This window comes from Geotrypetes seraphini, chromosome 2 (genome assembly GCF_902459505.1).
Source record: "Geotrypetes seraphini chromosome 2, aGeoSer1.1, whole genome shotgun sequence".
Taxonomy (NCBI): domain Eukaryota; kingdom Metazoa; phylum Chordata; class Amphibia; order Gymnophiona; family Dermophiidae; genus Geotrypetes; species Geotrypetes seraphini.
The window spans coordinates 374,648,727-374,665,799 of NC_047085.1; the positions used below are offsets into that span (position 1 = coordinate 374,648,727).

General features: G+C 47.4%; 1 protein-coding gene across 2 annotated transcripts in view; it reads right to left on the reverse strand.

Moving 5' to 3' along the window:
• The window catches only part of TMEM245 (transmembrane protein 245), a 201,473-nt gene that overhangs the window by 107,676 nt on the left and 76,724 nt on the right, over positions 1 to 17,073 (reverse strand). For both annotated transcript variants that reach the window (XM_033930622.1, XM_033930623.1), the window contains one exon: positions 12,349 to 12,439. In XM_033930622.1, the coding sequence (XP_033786513.1) occupies positions 12,349 to 12,439 (91 nt within the window). The remainder of the gene's footprint in view (positions 1 to 12,348; positions 12,440 to 17,073) is intronic.

Here is a 17,073-nt window from a genome sequence, read left to right on the forward strand (position 1 = left end):
AACTTCAAATCCATCTCAACCCAAATATATTCAGAGAGGGAATTCCACCATTGGGGCCCTCTGATGTAAAAAAAATTGAATTTCCATATTCTTCAAGGTGGATCATTCAAGAATGAACATTAAAAAAAAAGTTAGAAAAGTTAGACCCACTCAATCACAGTGCTCTCACGGGCTGATGAATATGCAAAGTTGATGCTAACACGGTTGACATTTTTCCAATCACAGCCTTAAACACAAGCAACAAAATTTTATTTCTCACTCAATACTCCACAGGCAGCCAAAGAAGAGACATCAAGATTGGACTAATGTGTTCATACCTTGCTATTCCATAAACAACCTTAAATGGTGAGCATGCTCAGTGCAAGTATATGCATACACCAGTGAAAGTATATGAATGGAGGTGGTCAAGTGTGATAAGGTAAACATGAAAACCATGTTCAAAGGAAGAGCGATATGATTATATGTGCATTTAGAGAAGAATACATACCAGTGGAATCTCAATTCTAAAGAAAAGCCAATGTGGATACAAAATAAAATATGTAAAAGAATCCTTGAAAATAAAAACAACAAACAGTCATCTCTGTATGAATTAAAATCAAGTTCTTTTTAGAACAGATTATAAATTTTAAAAATGAAAATAAATAAAAATTAGAAAGGTGCTAATAAAAGAAGGAAAAGAAGCCGAATAGAGGATATGAGATTGCACCATTATTGGACCTAAAAAATGTAAAAAGGAAAAAAAAAGAAAAAAATATATATCAAGAAAAAGAGACATAATGGCAGAGGAGTGTGTGGCGCAGTGTTTTCGAGCTACAGCCTCAGCACCCTGGGGTTGTGGGTTCAAACCCCACGCTGCTCCTTGTGACCCTGGGCAAGTCACTCAGTCCTCCATAGCCTCAGGTACGTTAGATAGATTGTGAGCCCACTGGGACAGATAGGGAAAAATGCTTGAGTACCCGATTGAAAACCTAAGAAACTTGATTTAGTTAAAGGCCTTAGTAAAAAGTGGTGGCGTTAAGAGCAAGTTGTGAAAACCAAGGGAAAAAGGGGGGAGACTTGCACTGAGCATGCTCATCATTTAAGTTTTGGAATCATTACCTCACTTGTATTGGATCCAGTTTCTATATAAACCTATATAAAATTTTTGCCTCACTGACACTCTTTCTTCATTTGCTTCAAGCACTCAATTTTTTACCCTTATATTCCATTGTTTGCACCCTCATTTTTAATTTTTTTTTTTCTTTTCAATTTTACACTCTCATTTATATGCTTAGGGCCCCTGAGGAAAATGTTCTAGTCAAAACACAGAACAAAAGGAATTGACCCCAAAATATCCACAAAGAAGAAAATCCAGAGAAAACCAAAAAAACTCTGTGGAGTGACAATGTTCCTAAATGGACTTTATTTGAAAGTGTCAAAGTTCCAAAGGTACACTGAAATCATCCACATAAAATAATTGCATCTACATAAAAATAAATCATCCACATAAAAGCCTTAAAGGACCTAGTTCGCTAGGGATACAGGACCCAACACAGTCTGCGTTTCGACAAAAAGTCTTCTTCAGGGGTCCCTGGGGGTCCTATAAAGGTGAATACGTGGGAAACAATTGTGTGGTGAGCCGGAAGTGAGACACTGCTTGGAGAGTTTCATAGTGTACTGCAGAAAATTCTGCCTTCTGCAGCCCTGCCTTAATGCTGTCTGTTATTTTTCCATTCTATAACTTTTGTTTATTGTGTCAAGTTTGTAGCCAACTCTTCTCTAGGCTCCCCTCGCCAGTGCAGCATTTCTCCATTCCCTCTTCCTCCCCAAAGCCTTGGGTCAACCACATCACCCTGTGGTCTTTCAAAACTGTTTCCTTCGCCAGCTGCAGAAGTGACAAACGTGCTATTTATTTATTGCACATTTTATATACTTTAGTGTTAGCTGGTTTAAATTTCACATATATAATAAAACACCACTCAGAGACAGCCCAATAAAATCCAAACATACTAAAATCAAATCATCATTTAAAAAGCTTATTGAAATAAGTATGCCTTAAGTGGTTTTCTGAATTGCAAGTAGATTTTTTTTTTTTTTTAACAAAACAGAACATAATCATATTGGGAGGGCATTCCACAAATGTGCACCTTCTGCATAAAAAATTCTTGATTTAGAATTGTCCAAACTAATTTGCTTAAATAATGGAACATTCAATATTAGTTTGTCTGCAGACCTCAATGGGCAGGGTGGACAATACAATTGTAATGTGGTGGCCAGAGAGGCTCTCTGCGGCTTGCCCTAGAGTCTTCCCAATGCCACATCTCTCCTCTCAGAAAGAATGTGGACAAATGCAAAGGGATGTACATTGGGAAGAATAACCCAAATCACAGTTACCAGATGCTAGTGTCCACCTTGGAGGTTAGCTCCCAAGAAAAAGATCTGGGTATCATTGTTTATTTAAAGCTTTTACACGATGAAACCTCCCGCCCTATGTGCAGAAGTGGCCAGAAAAGCAAATAAGATGCTAGGAATTATTAAAAAAGGGATGGTTAATAAGACTAAGAAAGTTATAATGCCTCTGTATCGCTCCATGGTGCGATCTCACCTTGAGTATTGCATTCAATTCTGGTTACCTTATCTCAAGAAAGATATAGAAGAACTAGAAAAGGTTCAAAGAAGAGCAACCAAGTTGATAAAGGGCATGGAACTCCTCTCATATGAGGAAAGACTAAAAAGGTTAGGGCTCTTCAGCTTGGAAAAATAGATGAGGGGAGATATGATTGAAGTCTACAAAATCCTGAGTAGTGTAGAACAGGTGTAAATGGATCGATTTTTTTGCTCCAGCAAAAATTGGAAAACTAGAGGACACTTGATGAAGTTACAGGGAAATACTTTTAAAACCAATAGGAGGAAATATTTTTTCACTCAGAGAATAGTTAAGCTCTGGTACTGATGGCAATAATTATATTAAGCAGGATATAAGGGGGCCCCTTAACCCAATATGTATGAGACACATCTTGCCTGGGAACGGGAAAGGACACTAAAATATATATATGGTACATAAAAAGATGAAGCTGAAGGATAGAAATGCTTGAGTTACAGTACAAGTAATATTGCTTGGTTAGCAAATGTTAAAGGTTTAAAATAGATGCATGTCACAGCTGCTATTTTTTGTAAGATTGGGAAATAGATGAGTCCTAGTAGGTCATTATGTCCTAAGTGAACATGTTGTTACCCCCTCTATTACTGTCAGGGGTGAAACCAATACCATCTGATAACTACGTCATAACAGTTGCTAGGGAAAAATTACTAATGAAAGAAACCATGTGAATTGAAACTATTATGGACATAGAATGTTGAATACAGGCTTTTCTGTTATCAGTGAAGCAAAGAGAAGTATTTGATACCACTCAAGGTCTAATGTCTGGAAAACAAGACCCTGAGAATGTGGCAGTCATGACATAACAGTAGGCTAAAGTTAAAAGTCATAACTTATAAATAACAGAAACACAGGCTAGTGGTCAAACTGACCTGATAACCAATTCCCTTGATAATGCCTAGGAAGCATAACTTATCTGTTTATATGAACTAACATATTTTTCACTTACCAAGTTAGGGGAAAATATTGATGAGCTTATAGTTCTGAGAATCCATGTGATTATAATTAATGGAAGTACATTGCTAAAGAATGTAATTTGTAATTAGATGATATTTTTGAGCTTGTAACTTGATTGGAGAATGCATTAACCATTTATGCTTACTAATCAATGAGATGATGTCAGGATGTTTAAGGAGAAATTAGGTTCTTACCTGCTAATTTACTTTCTTTTAGCTTCTCCAGACCAGTAGAGGTTAACTTTACGATTGGGTATATATCTAATCATGACCAGCAGGTGGAGACTGAAAACAAAACTTTGGGACAGTATATCCTAGCCCCTCCTCTCTATTTCCCTCAGTCTGCCGAATAGCCAAGCAGAACCAAGAACTGGAAAACAACAGAGAGAAAAAACAATACTCCGAAAGGAGTAACAAATAACATACCCAAAAATGCTGTTGGAAAATGCAGAGGAGAAATTCCCGAAGGAATAAGGTCCCCACAGCTCGCCAGCTAAGCCAGCCGAGCCACAGCCGCTGTTCTTCAATTCTCCCCGGCCCTAGAAAAATACTAGAACCCGCAGCAAAAACCAAAAACTGCCCGCGCAACAGCCCCAACAACAACAACAACAGACAGGGTGGGGACCTCTACTGGTCTGGAGAAGCTAAAAGAAAGTAAATTAGCAGGTAAGAACCTAATTTCTCCTTCTTTAGCACTCTCCAGACCAGTAGAGGTTAACTTTACGATTGGGACGTACCAAAGCAGTCCCTCTCACGGGCGGGACCCCCGAAGGGCCGATACCAGAACACGCTCACCGAACACCGCGTCCCGACGCGCCTGAACATCTACCCGATAATGCCGAACAAATGAATGCAAGGAGGACCAAACCGCAGCCTTACAAATATCCACCGGAGGCACGAGCGACGACTCAGCCCAAGAAGCCGCCTGACCCCTAGTGGAATGAGCCTTGAGAAACTCCGGAACCGGCTTCTGACTCAGAAGATAAGCGGAAGCAATCATCTCCTTGATCCAACGCGCAATAGTAGCCTTAGAAGCGCCAGCCCCCCGACGAGGACCCGCCAGAAGCACAAAGAGATGATCGGAGCTCCGAAAATCCCGGGTCCGCTGCACATAAGCATGGAGGACCCGACCGACATCCAACTTGCGCAGCTGTCGTTGCTCAGAAGAACCCTCCCGACTACCCAAGACCGGGAGGACCACCGATTGATTGACATGAAAAGGAGAAACTACCTTCGGCAGAAAGGAAGGAACAGGCCGCAAAACAACCCGCTCCTTCGAAAACTCCAGGAAGGGAGCCCTACAAGAGAAAGCCTGTAGCTCAGACACCCGTCTAGCGGAAGTAATGGCCACCAAAAAGACCGACTTCAGCGTAAGGTCCTTCAACGAACAGCCATCCAACGGCTCGAAAGGAGGGCGCACTAGAACAGAAAGAACCAGATTGAGATCCCAAGAGGGAATCGAGGGCCTTATGGGAGGCCTGATCAACTTGGCCGCCCTAAGAAAGCGAATCACATCAGGAATGGCTGACAACCGCTGACCTGTCACCAGCCCCCGAAAAGCCGACAGGGCCGCCAGATGAACCCGAAGAGAAGACCAGGCCAGGCCCCTATCCAGGCCATCCTGCAAAAACTCTAGAATGTTAGGCAGAGAAGCGCGAAAGGAGACCACTCCCCGCGCTCGGCACCATTCCTCAAAAAGACGCCAAACCCGTACATAAGCCCGAGAGGTAGAAAGCCTCCGGGACCCCAAAAGTGTAGAGATCACCTTGTCGGAATATCCCTTCTTACTCAGGCGGCCCCTTTCAAGAGCCAAGCCGTAAGACAAAAGGGAGACGGGTCGAACATGGGAATGGGACCCTGCGTCAGAAGATCGCACTCGAGAGGCAGAGGAAGAGGATCCGCCACCAGATGCCTCACCAGATCCGCATACCACGGACGACGAGGCCAATCCGGAGCCACCAAGACCACCAGCCCCGGATGGCGAACAATGCGAAGCAGTACTCTGCCCACTAATGGCCAAGGAGGGAACACATACAACAGCCCCTCCGTTGGCCACGGTTGGACCAGAGCATCCAGACCCTCGGCCAGACCGTCCCTGCGACGACTGAAGAAGCGGGGTACTTTGGCGTTGCCACTTGTAGCCATCAGATCCATCAGGGGCTGCCCCCAAGCACGCACTAGCAACTGAAACGCCTCGGCGCCGAGACACCACTCTCCCGGATCCAAGAAGTGACGACTGAGGAAGTCCGCCTGAACGTTTTCTACCCCGGCAATGTGAGAGGCCGAGAGGTCCAGAAGATGCGACTCCGCCCAAACCATGAGCCGAGCCGCCTCCTGCGCCACCAGAGTGCTCTTGGTGCCCCCCTGACGATTGACATAAGCCACCGCCGTGGCATTGTCCGACAGGACTCTGACCGACTTGCCCAACAAAAGGGAGTGGAAAGCCAACAGCGCCAGCCGGACCGCCCTGGTCTCCAACACGTTGATCGACCAGGAGGCCTCCTCCGTGGACCAGGTTCCCTGAGCTGAGTGACCCAGACACTGGGCCCCCCCAACCCAGGAGACTCGCATCCGTAAGGAGCACCGTCCACTGCGGAAGATCCAGACCCACCCCCTGAACTAGGTGAGGGGTCCGGAGCCACCAACGCAGACTGCAGCGCGCCAAGCCTCGCAGGGGAACCGGAACATCCATCCCGTGCCTCTGGGGAGACCACCTCCGGAGCAGAGCATACTGGAGAGGACGCATGTGGGCCCGCGCCCACCTCACCACGTCCAGGGACGCCGCCATCGACCCCAGGACCTGGAGGAAATCTCGCGCCCGAGGACACCGGGACGCCAAAAGCAGGCGAATCTGAGACTGCAATTTGCTCACCCGGGCCTCTGGGAGGAAGACCTTCCCCAAGGAGGTGTCGAACAGCACCCCGAGGTACTCCAGACGCTGAGCCGGAACCAACCGACTCTTGGAAAGGTTGACCACCCAGCCCAGCGACCGGAGAAACTCCACCACCCGAGCCGTAACCCGGGAGCTTTCCTGCAACGACTTGGCCCGAATTAACCAGTCGTCCAGGTAGGGGTGTACCAGGATGCCCTCCGACCGCAAGGCTGCCGCGACGACCACCATCACCTTGGTGAACGTCCGGGGAGCCGTGGCCAGCCCAAAGGGAAGCGCACAGAACTGATAGTGCCGACCCAAGATCGCAAAGCGCAGGAAACGCTGATGAGAGGCCCGAATAGGAACATGCAAGTAGGCCTCCGTCAGATCGAGAGAAGTGAGAAACTCCCCCGGCTGAACCGCCAGAATGACCGACCGCAGCGTTTCCATACGGAAAGAGGGAACCTTGAGAGCCCTGTTGACCCCTTTCAAATCGAGGATGGGCCGAAAAGTCCCCTCCTTCTTGGGCACCACAAAGTAAATGGAGTACCTGCCCGTGCCCCACTCCGGGGGGGGCACTGGAACTACTGCCCTGAGATCTAGCAAGCGCTGAAGGGTCTGGCGAAAAGCCTGCGTCTTCCCCGGAGTCTGACACGGAGAAGCGAGGAAAAAATCCGGCAGAGAGCGGGCGAACTCCAGGGCATAACCGTCCCGCACCACCTCCAGGACCCACTGATCGGACGTGATCTCGGCCCATTTGGGAAAAAAGTCGCGCAGCCGGGCCCCCACCGGAACCAAGGGGGGCGCCGGCAAGGCGTCATTGTGCAGGACGGGAAGCGGGGGAACCGGCGGAGGGGTTCCCTGCCCCCCGACGGGCCCCCCGAAAGGGCTGCATGCGCTGGAAGAACCGACCCCGGGAAAACCCCGGAGACTGGAAAGAAGCAGCCCCACGCCCAGGGCGATACTTGCGAAATTCCCGCAAACGCCCCCGGGCCGCACCACCCCGAGACGCCGGGCGGGCATGGTCCTCCGGCAAACGGGGAACTTTCGAGTCCGACAGAGTCTGAATCAACTTATCCAAGTCCTCTCCAAATAAAAACGACCCCCGAAAGGGAAATTTAGTAAGCTTAGCTTTGGACGCAGCATCCGCCGCCCAAGCGCGCAGCCACAACACACGCCTTGCGGCCACGCCAAAAGCCATGGACTTAGCCGAGATCCGCACCAAGTCATACAGAGCATCCGAGAGGAATGAGGCAGCCATCTCAATCTTCGCTACCTCCTGATCCACCAGAGACCAGTCGTCAGACTCTCGATCCAAGACCCACTCCGCCCACCGAAACACGGCGCGAGCGACCAGTCCCCCACAAATAGCCGCCTGGACCCCAAAGGCAGAGACTTGAAAATTTTGCTTAAGGATGGTCTCCAATTTGCGCTCCTCAGAGTCCCGCAAGGCAGAACCGCCCTCAACAGGCACGGTATGCCGCTTGGAAATAGCCGAGACCACCGCATCCACGACTGGCGAAGCTAACGTAGCCCGATCCCCTTCAGGAATGGGATACAGGCGAGCCATGCTGCGCGCCAGCCGAAACGGCGTCTCCGGCGTTTTCCACTGCTCAAGAATAATATCCCGAATATCCTGATGCATAGGAAAAGAGCGGGAAACGGAACGGATCCCTCGTAACAGAGGGTCCCCCACACGCGGAGTCTCCGGCGGCGCGTCCTCAAAACGCAAAGCCGAAGAAACCTGTTGAATAAGGTCAGGCAGCTCATCTCTCTGAAAAAGGCGCACCACGGACGCCTCGTCACTGGAGAACGGGAAACCCGACAACCCGCCGCCAGCTTCCGTCCCCTCCAGAGGGTCCTGGAATTCCTCAGAAGGGTCCAGGTCCTCCTCCAGACCGACACGTTCCTCCGACCACAAATCCTCGTCCCACGACACCCGCGGACGCTTGGACAAGAGAGGCGGCGGAGGGGACGTCACGTCAGACGAGAGAGGCAAAGCCGCAGGGAGCGCGGAGGAAACCCCACCCCCCGAGACCCCCTGGGCGCAACCGGGACCCCCAGCCGCCTGAAAATAGGCTTTGCATAATGAAAAGAAAAAATCAGGGGAAAAACCCCCCGAGGGTCCCAAGGGACTCCCTGCCACAGCAGGGGACCCAGCAGAAACCTGCCCCTGCTTAGCCAAAACAGGGGGAAGGTCACCTGAGGTGGAAGACAAAATGGAGGGGCCAGACAGAGAAGATGGCGTCTTTCCCGCCAAAACAGCTCCCTCCATAGCCTGCAGCGGCTGAGAGACCTGAATAGTCTCAGCCGCTAAAACAGGCAAGCCGGCATCAGCTGTCAAAATATCAGCTGAGAGGGAATCCTCTAAAACCCGACCGTCGGCGGCTCGGGGAATCCCTCCGTGGGCGGACGGAGAAGACCGGGCTTCTCCACCGTTCCCTGCCGACTCGCGAGGCACCATCGGCGGGGAGCTCTGGGCGCCTGCAGCCGCTGCCGACGGAGCTCCTCCACCGCACCGGCCTGAACACCGCTTGCACAGGCCGGCCGCGAGTGCCTCGCGTCTGGAGCACAATGAGCACTTTTTCCCTTTAGAAGTGCTCATTGCTCCATACGCGACCTAGCTGTAAAAAAGTGCCGGTTAGTTGAAAAAATACAGTAAAATACAGTTTTCTTAAAGGGATACAACCCTCCAGACCAGCACTACCTCAGGATTTTTTTTTTTTTTTTTTTTTTTTTTTTTTTTTACACAGAACAGACTCCACAGGCTCTCGAAGCAATATGCCTTGCTTGATTTAGGGGGCAAGGCTTACTGCCGAGGCTCCTCTAAAAAAATATGGGGAGGTGGAGGAAGTGGGGGGAGGGACCCCGCTCGTGACCCGCCGGGTTTGACACCCCCGAGGTCGGACGAACCCCCAAACAGAGTCCGTCCAAGCTCCGTCCGGCTAAAAACAGGGACAATAAACCTCTAAACAAATTCCAACAGCCCTACCAAGGGAGATGGGTACAGATCACTCAACACCTGCTGGAGACTGAAAGAAGACTGAGGGAAATAGAGAGGAGGGGCTAGGATATACTGTCCCAAAGTTTTGTTTTCAGTCTCCACCTGCTGGTCATGATTAGATATATACCCAATCGTAAAGTTAACCTCTACTGGTCTGGAGAGTGCTAAAGAATGATGAATTAATTGATGTCATTAGCCCAATAAAATGGCCTGTCACTTGTAAATCGTTGAGATTCTTGGTTAGTTCCCTACCAGTTAGTAAGACGCCAAGAACTCCCAAGGCCTTTAATGTTTAAACTAGTAGTTTTTTCCCTTGCCCTCCTCCAGAGATGGAGGAAAGAGCTAAGGAGGTATAAAGCCTGTTCATATAGTTATTTGAGCAAACATAATATATTGCCAGAAGTTGTAATAAGAGCGGTTAACGTAGCTGGTTTTAAGAAAGGTTTGGATTTTTTCTCAAGGAAATTGTCCATAGTCTGTTATTGAGACAGACATGCTTACAGAAGTTGGCCCCTAAACACCTGGTCCAGAGCATCTTGCTATGTGAGCTGGCTCGACTGCTTCACTCAATTGAGCATTGTGATCTGTCTGTTCCATCTGTGCAGGACTTAAGGTTTTCCTCTTCCAGAAATAGTGTCTTTCACCCTGGGCAAGTCACTTAATCTTCCCAGTGCCCCAGGTACATTAGGTAGAGTGTGAGCCCACTGGGACAGATAGAGAAAAATGCTTGAGTACCTGAATAATCTGTAATCTGCATAGAATTGTAGAATATGTGGAATATAAATAAATAACTAACTATTGATTAGGTTTATTGGATAAACACCAGACCACCAGTTTGCATAGTATTCTCTTTTCCCCTGCTTTATTTGACTTGGATCCACCACTCTGTCACTGCACCATTTTTGTGCTCATGACTCCTTAATTGCATACATACCGTATTTTTCGCTCCATAAGATGCACTTTTTTTCTACCCAAAAGTGGATGGAAATGTCAGTGCGTCTTATGCAGCAAAGATAAATTTTTTAAATATCCCCCACCCACCCTGTCGTACCTTTTTAAATGTCCCATTGTTGGAGGTACACGGGCTGACTGCCACTGCTCCCCGCCTGCCTGCCTGCCACCGCGCCACGACTCCAGGAAGGGAAGGGCCAGGGTGCACGTCACCGGCCCACAAGCCTTCTCTCTGATGTCAGAACTGATGTAAGAAGAAAGCTTATGGGCCGGCAACGTGCAATTACTGCACGCTGGCCCTTCCCAGAGCTGCGGCGAGTGACAGCGGACCAAGAGCAGAGGAAGAGCAATCGGCGGCAAGTAGGCAGGCTTCGGCACCGCAGGGAGGGAGGAAGGCAGGCTTTGGTGCAGCAGGGAGGGAGGGAGGACGAAGGACAGAGGCTGGAAGGCAGTGAGGGGGAGGGGGCACGAACTCAGGACATGGGAGGGAGGGAGAATGAAGGACAAAGATTGGAAGGCAGTGAGGGCACGAACTTGGGACATGGGAGGGAAGGAATAGAAAGGAATAACTGTTGGGCCTGAGTGAAGAAAGGAAGGAAGGAGACTCATGAAATCACCAGACAACAAAGGTAGGAAAATGATTTTATTTTCAATTTAGTGATCAAAATGTGTCAGTTTTGAGAATTTATATCTGCTGTATGTATTGTGTGTATATTAAAAATGAAAGAACAGGGTACAGAGCCTGGCATGGAAGGGGAGACAGGGTAAAGAGCCTGGCAGGGAGGGGGGACAGGGTGCAGAGCCTGTCAGGGAGTGAGGGGGGCTGGGTCCAGAGCCTGGTATATATTAGTACACAATTTGGATCAGAATGTTTTTTTTCTTGTTTTTCTACTCTAAATCTAGGGTGTGTCTTATGGTCAGGTGCGTCTTATGGAGCAAAAAATATAGCATATGGATTTGTTTTCACTAGAAGACATCTAGTAATTGTACCTGCTATACAAAAACATAGATCAATTCAAATGTTCATATCCTCAAAACCTCTTGATTAAAAAGTAAAAATAAGTGTTTAATTTTCAATCAATCATCTAAGAACAAAAGCCCTACTTACAACGAAAGTTAGTGGTTTGAAATAGAGGAGTGGAAGGTCCTGGGATATTACAGGAAAAAAGAAGATAGACAGGAAACCTGGATAAGAAACAACTAGCAGCTGGAATATATTCTTAGCAGAGTAATTAGGCAGAGCAGACAGCAAACTGGTCTTTAATAGTCACCATATATTACTGTTTTAAGCCATGACCCTGTCAGTTACCCAACCAAACTGAATATGTTCAGTTTTTGTTATATACTTGGTATGGCATCTTACACTCACTATGTTATTTTATACCTGCTCAGCTTGCAATTTATGTTAGGCTGTAAGCTATTCACAATTAATGGGTAGTTATTTAGTCTGCAATAGTCAACGGTTTTTAAGCTGCTAACAGCTATGGCCATATCCAGCCTATAGCACTGAAAATCCAGATACATGCAATCAACTGGAAGCTAACTGTACACCAGCTGATATTCAGATTGATGCATAGTTAGCTTGGGCAATAAAGTTGAAAGTCTTTTTGCAGTCTTAACTTTATCTGCTTTCTTAGCTGTTTAGCAGACTGAATACTGCCACTAACCAGTTTAGGCTCCACCCAAGCTACTCCCCTAGACTACCCAGCACTAATCAATGCCTGGGTGGTCCTTGGCTATATTCAGTAGCACTAACTGCTTAAGTGCCACTGACTATTGCCGGATGGCTAGTTCAGCAGGGTTTAACTGAGGCAGGAGCCTTTCCTACCCATTAAATCCTTTTGAATATTTGGTCCTAAGAAATTAGTACAAGTTCAAATATACATATTCCGGCAAGATGATGCTGCAAAAATATTTACAGTCTCACCTTGTGTGTTATCCACTCTCGTCCATACTGATAAACATTGTCAGCAGCTGAATTGAGGGCTTTCTGTATTACTTGTGCTTCAGGAAGCCAACTATGTAAAGCAAAAAAAAACAAACAAACAAAAAACCACACACACAAACTAGTTAGTATCATCAGGATTTTACAATATTATTTTAATTTCTCATGACAAAGAAAGAGCAACAAACATGAATGGAAGATTAGATTTTTACCTTCGATAATCTTTCAGTTAGTCCCTGTAGGATTCCAATCCCAACCTGCAATCCGGGAGTTGCAGAAATTCAACACTTTTATGAGCACATGCTCCTCCCCCTTAGACTGAGAGCTAGAGATATAATCAGTTGAGTCCCAAAGCCAAGCAACATACCTGAACAAATCCAGGAGAAAGGGGGGTACGGGGGAAGATCCCCAGCAACACAAACAATTTCTGAACTGGTCTACTAAACTAAACTAAACCTTAAGTTTGTATACCGCATCATCTCCACAGAAGTAGAGCTCGACACGGTTTACAGGAATTACTAAAGAAAGGAACTCCAATGGGAAGAAGAAGGGCTTGGTAAAAAGGAAAGAAAGAGGGGACTAAGTAGAGAGGAGAGGGAAGGAGTGGTTACATTTTAGAGAAAAGCCAAGTTTTCAAATGTTTTCTGAAGCGTTGGAGGGAGGTCGAACTCCGAAGAGGGGCAGATAAGCTGTTCCACAGCTTGGTGATCTTGAAGAGGAGGGATGTTCCAAGTTTTCCTGTATGGGATATGCCTTTTAAAGAGGGGAAGGATAGTATGAATTTTTGAATGGATCTGGTGGAGTTAGGATTGGAGGAGAGCCAAGATAGTGGAAACAGGGGAGGAAGGATGCCGTGTAGAGACTTGAAGGCTAGGCAGGCGCATTTGTAGTGAACCCTGAGGAGAACTGGGAGCCAGTGAAGCTTAGACAGAAGTGGGGAGACGTGGTCGAATTTGCTTTTTGCGAAAATTAATTTAGCCGCGGTGTTCTGCTTTTTGCGAAAATTAATTTAGCCGCGGTGTTCTGAATCCGCTGAAGTCTAAGAAGACTTTTCTTTGTTAGGCTTAAGTAGATGGAGTTGCAGTAATCCAGTCTAGATAGAATAATGGATTGAACGAGGACAGCGAAGTGTTGTTGGTGGAAGCAGGATTCGACTTTCCTTAGCATGTGAAGGTTGAAAAAGCATTTTTTTACTAAGGAGTTGAGGTGATCATTGAAGGACAGTGTAGAGTCGATGATGATTCCCAGAACTTTGCTTGAGTGCTCAAGCTGTAGATTGGTGCCAGAGGATAGTGGGATGAGAGTGGGCAGCTGATCTAATTTTGGGCCTTGCCAAAGTAGTTTTGTTTTGGTCTCATTAAGTTTCATTTGAACGGTGAGAGTCCAGGATTGGAGATTCGTTATACAAGAAGAGATGTTATCAGAGAGGTTGGTGAGGTTAGAGTCGGTCTCAAGGAGGACAAGGATGTCGTCGGCGTAGGTGTAAAGTGTCTCCAAGGGGGATAGTTGGAGGAGTTTCAGGGAGGACATATAAACATTGAAAAGAATCGGGGATAGAGGTGAACCCTGAGGAACTCCGCAAATCGGTTTCCAAGGGGAGGATGAGGTACCATTCATGTTAACGAAGTAGGAGCGAGAACGTAAGAATTTTGAGAACCAATCTAAGACTGTGGAGTTTATGCCAATTTCAGAAAGTTGGAGGATTAGTATGTCATGAAACAAGTAATAAACAGGCACAAAGGCAATCTAGCAAAACATTGAGGAAGAATGTAGAACATGCTGTGTGCAACGAGCAAGCACATGAGACAGCCTTCAGGAAAGCATACTCACCAAAGTGGAAAACTGCTCACAGGATCCGTCAACTGGATGGAAGGACTTCAAGCCTGCAAGGAGAATAACTAAGGTAGCTCGAAAGAGGCTTTCCCAAAGCCTGAAGAATGACATTAAGATTCCATGAAGGGAAAGGATGACGTCAGGGAGGCCACAAACAAAGCACCCCTCTCATAAGTCTGGTCACAGCTGGAAGAGCAGTAAGCGAACTAGAGCCTCTGCATGCTTGGAAGCATGAAAAGCCTGCACCCTGAATTTCAAAGGAGGTCACTGCTAAAACCCTCTCTAGGCCTGCTGGAAGAAAAGCCTGGACCAATCAAAGGGGAACCCTCTCAGGTTCCACCTAGTCCTTATCACACCACTGTGAAAAGCCTTCTAGGCTGTGGCATAAGAAACCATAGAAGAGAGCGTCATTAATTGCAAAAGTGTCAATAAGACTACATCTGAAGAACTGTGCTATATCCAGGTTGAGCATTCAATAGGCATGCTGTAAGCACAAAGTGCTATGGATGCTCCAAAGGCACTGGACCCAGACTGAAGAGGTAGCGCTGACTTGGAGCCTCCTGTCCCGCTCAAGATGGACAAGATCCATACACTAGACAATGAGGCCAGTCCAGAGCAACTAGAATCACTAGGTCGGGATGTGTCGCCATCTAGCAGATGACCCAACGACCCAGAGACCACGGAGGGAATATATAAAGAAGTTTGTGAACCATCAAGGGGTGAAACAAGGCGTTCAGCCCTAAGCTTCTGTTCTGTGACTGAAAAAGCGCCTGACCTTCACGTCTTTTGCTGAAGCTATCAAACCCAGCAGGGGGGGGGGGTGCCCTCAATGCTGCACAAGCAAACGGAAAGCTGTTTACGAGAGAAGTCATGTGCCCATGTCTAGGACTGGTTGACTGAAGAATGCTGCCAGCACTTCTGTCACCTCTGGCCACAAGGGCCACTGATAGTGACAGAAGAAGAGATTCCATCCAATGAAACATCATGCGAGCTTGCTGGCCCAAGGGAGCACTTCTAGTGCTCTCTTGACCAATTATGTATGTCGTGACGTTGTCAGAGAGTACTCGCACCGCTGTTCCTACCAAAGTGGGCTGGAAAGCAAGTAATTGCAGCCAAATTGCCTGGAACTCCAGATGAATGATTGACGAAAATTTCAAACAAGGAGTCCAGAGCTCCTGAATGGTGCGGTCCCCACAGTGAGCACCCCAATCTGACAGGCTGGCATCCATCATAATAGACATCCACTCAGATCTGAAGAAGCCTGCCCTGGTGGAGAGCCTCTCCCTGAAGCCAAACTGCTGCGAGCTGGTACCATCCAGGGAAGTGAAAACTGAAGGAGATGACGCTGTGGAGACCACCAAGAGAGGATGGACTCCTGAAAAGGGTGCATGTATGCTGTGACCCAGGGGACTGCCTCCAAGGAGGCAGTCAAGGACCCTATCACCTGCAGACAAAGCGAGGCCATGGGAGCCGGACAGCGCAGGAGATCTCTAATCTGGAGTTGTAATTCATTGGGAAGAAACACATGATCCTGTCGGGTGTTGAAGAGAAGGCCCAGAGACTCCAAGGTCAGGGGCGGTGTCAACTGGCTCTCCTGGAAGTTGACAGTCCAACCTAAAGCCTATACAGAGACACTACCAAGTTTCCAAGTTTATTTAAAATTTGTTAAACCACCTATACAAGGTCTCCATCTCACTTTTGCACTCCTGTTGAAACAGAGCCCAGATCAACTAATCATCCAAGTAAGGAGGAACCAGGACACCCTGCCTGCGGAGAAAAGCTGTCACAGCTACCATACTTTGGTGAAAGTGCAGGGAACCGTCGACAGGCCAAAAGATGGAGCTGTGAACTGGAAATGCTGTTGCAGAACATGGAAACGCAGAAAACTGCGATGTTCCGTAAATATTGGAATATGGATGAAAGCCTCCATGAGATTTAAGGACACCAGAATTCCCCAGGAGACAGTAGCAATGACTGTGCCCACAGTTTCCATTCAGAAATAAGAAATGCGCAGGAAGCGAGACTGACATTAGATCCAGAACGGACCTCCAGTCCTCCAATCGTACTTTGCATGATGAATTATAAAGAGAATCTGCCGAAGCTTGAGCCATTTATCTGAGGACATACAAGTCCAATCCTAGTAAACTCTGAAGGGCCATTTAGGAGCCATAGCCGCCCGGTATCTGGATGTCGGAGGACGGCTGGAATTGGAAAATTTGGAACAGGGACTGTATCCCTGAGATATCTGGAAGAGCCCGAGGATCTCTGACAAAAAGAGCAGGAGGGATGAAAAATACAACTGTCCCCTCCCAAAGTCCAGCAAGACTTGTTCAGAGGGAGAGACGTAGGGCGGCGATCCGCAACACCGGCCAGAGGTCATCCAGACCTGTCCCCAAAAAGAAGCTGATTCTTGAAAGGAAAACTACTAAATGTGGCCTTGGAGGTAGCATCCCCAGCACCAAGGAAAGAGTTAAAAACGTCAGCACACAGACATTGCATAAACAGTAAGAACTCGAAGGAGATCAGAAAGGGTATTCATCACATAATCCACACCATCCAGCACTAGCTGGGGACAAACATCCACTTCTGCAGAGAACACCCTGCACAATCTCATGTGACTGGCACGCGCCACAAAGGAGGCTGTCATTGCCTTGAAGCCTGAAGAAGCCATTTCAAAAAAGGATTTTTTTTAAATTTTAAATAAAATATCCATTGTGTGATCCTGGGTGTCCTTAAACACTACTCCTCCAATACAAGGGAGGACCACGTGCCAGGTATCCTGTGCCACAGTGGAATCCACGTTAGGGAGCTCAAAACTGTTGAGAGAACCGGAAATAGTAGCCTAGGCATCCTATTGCCTGTAACCAGACCAAG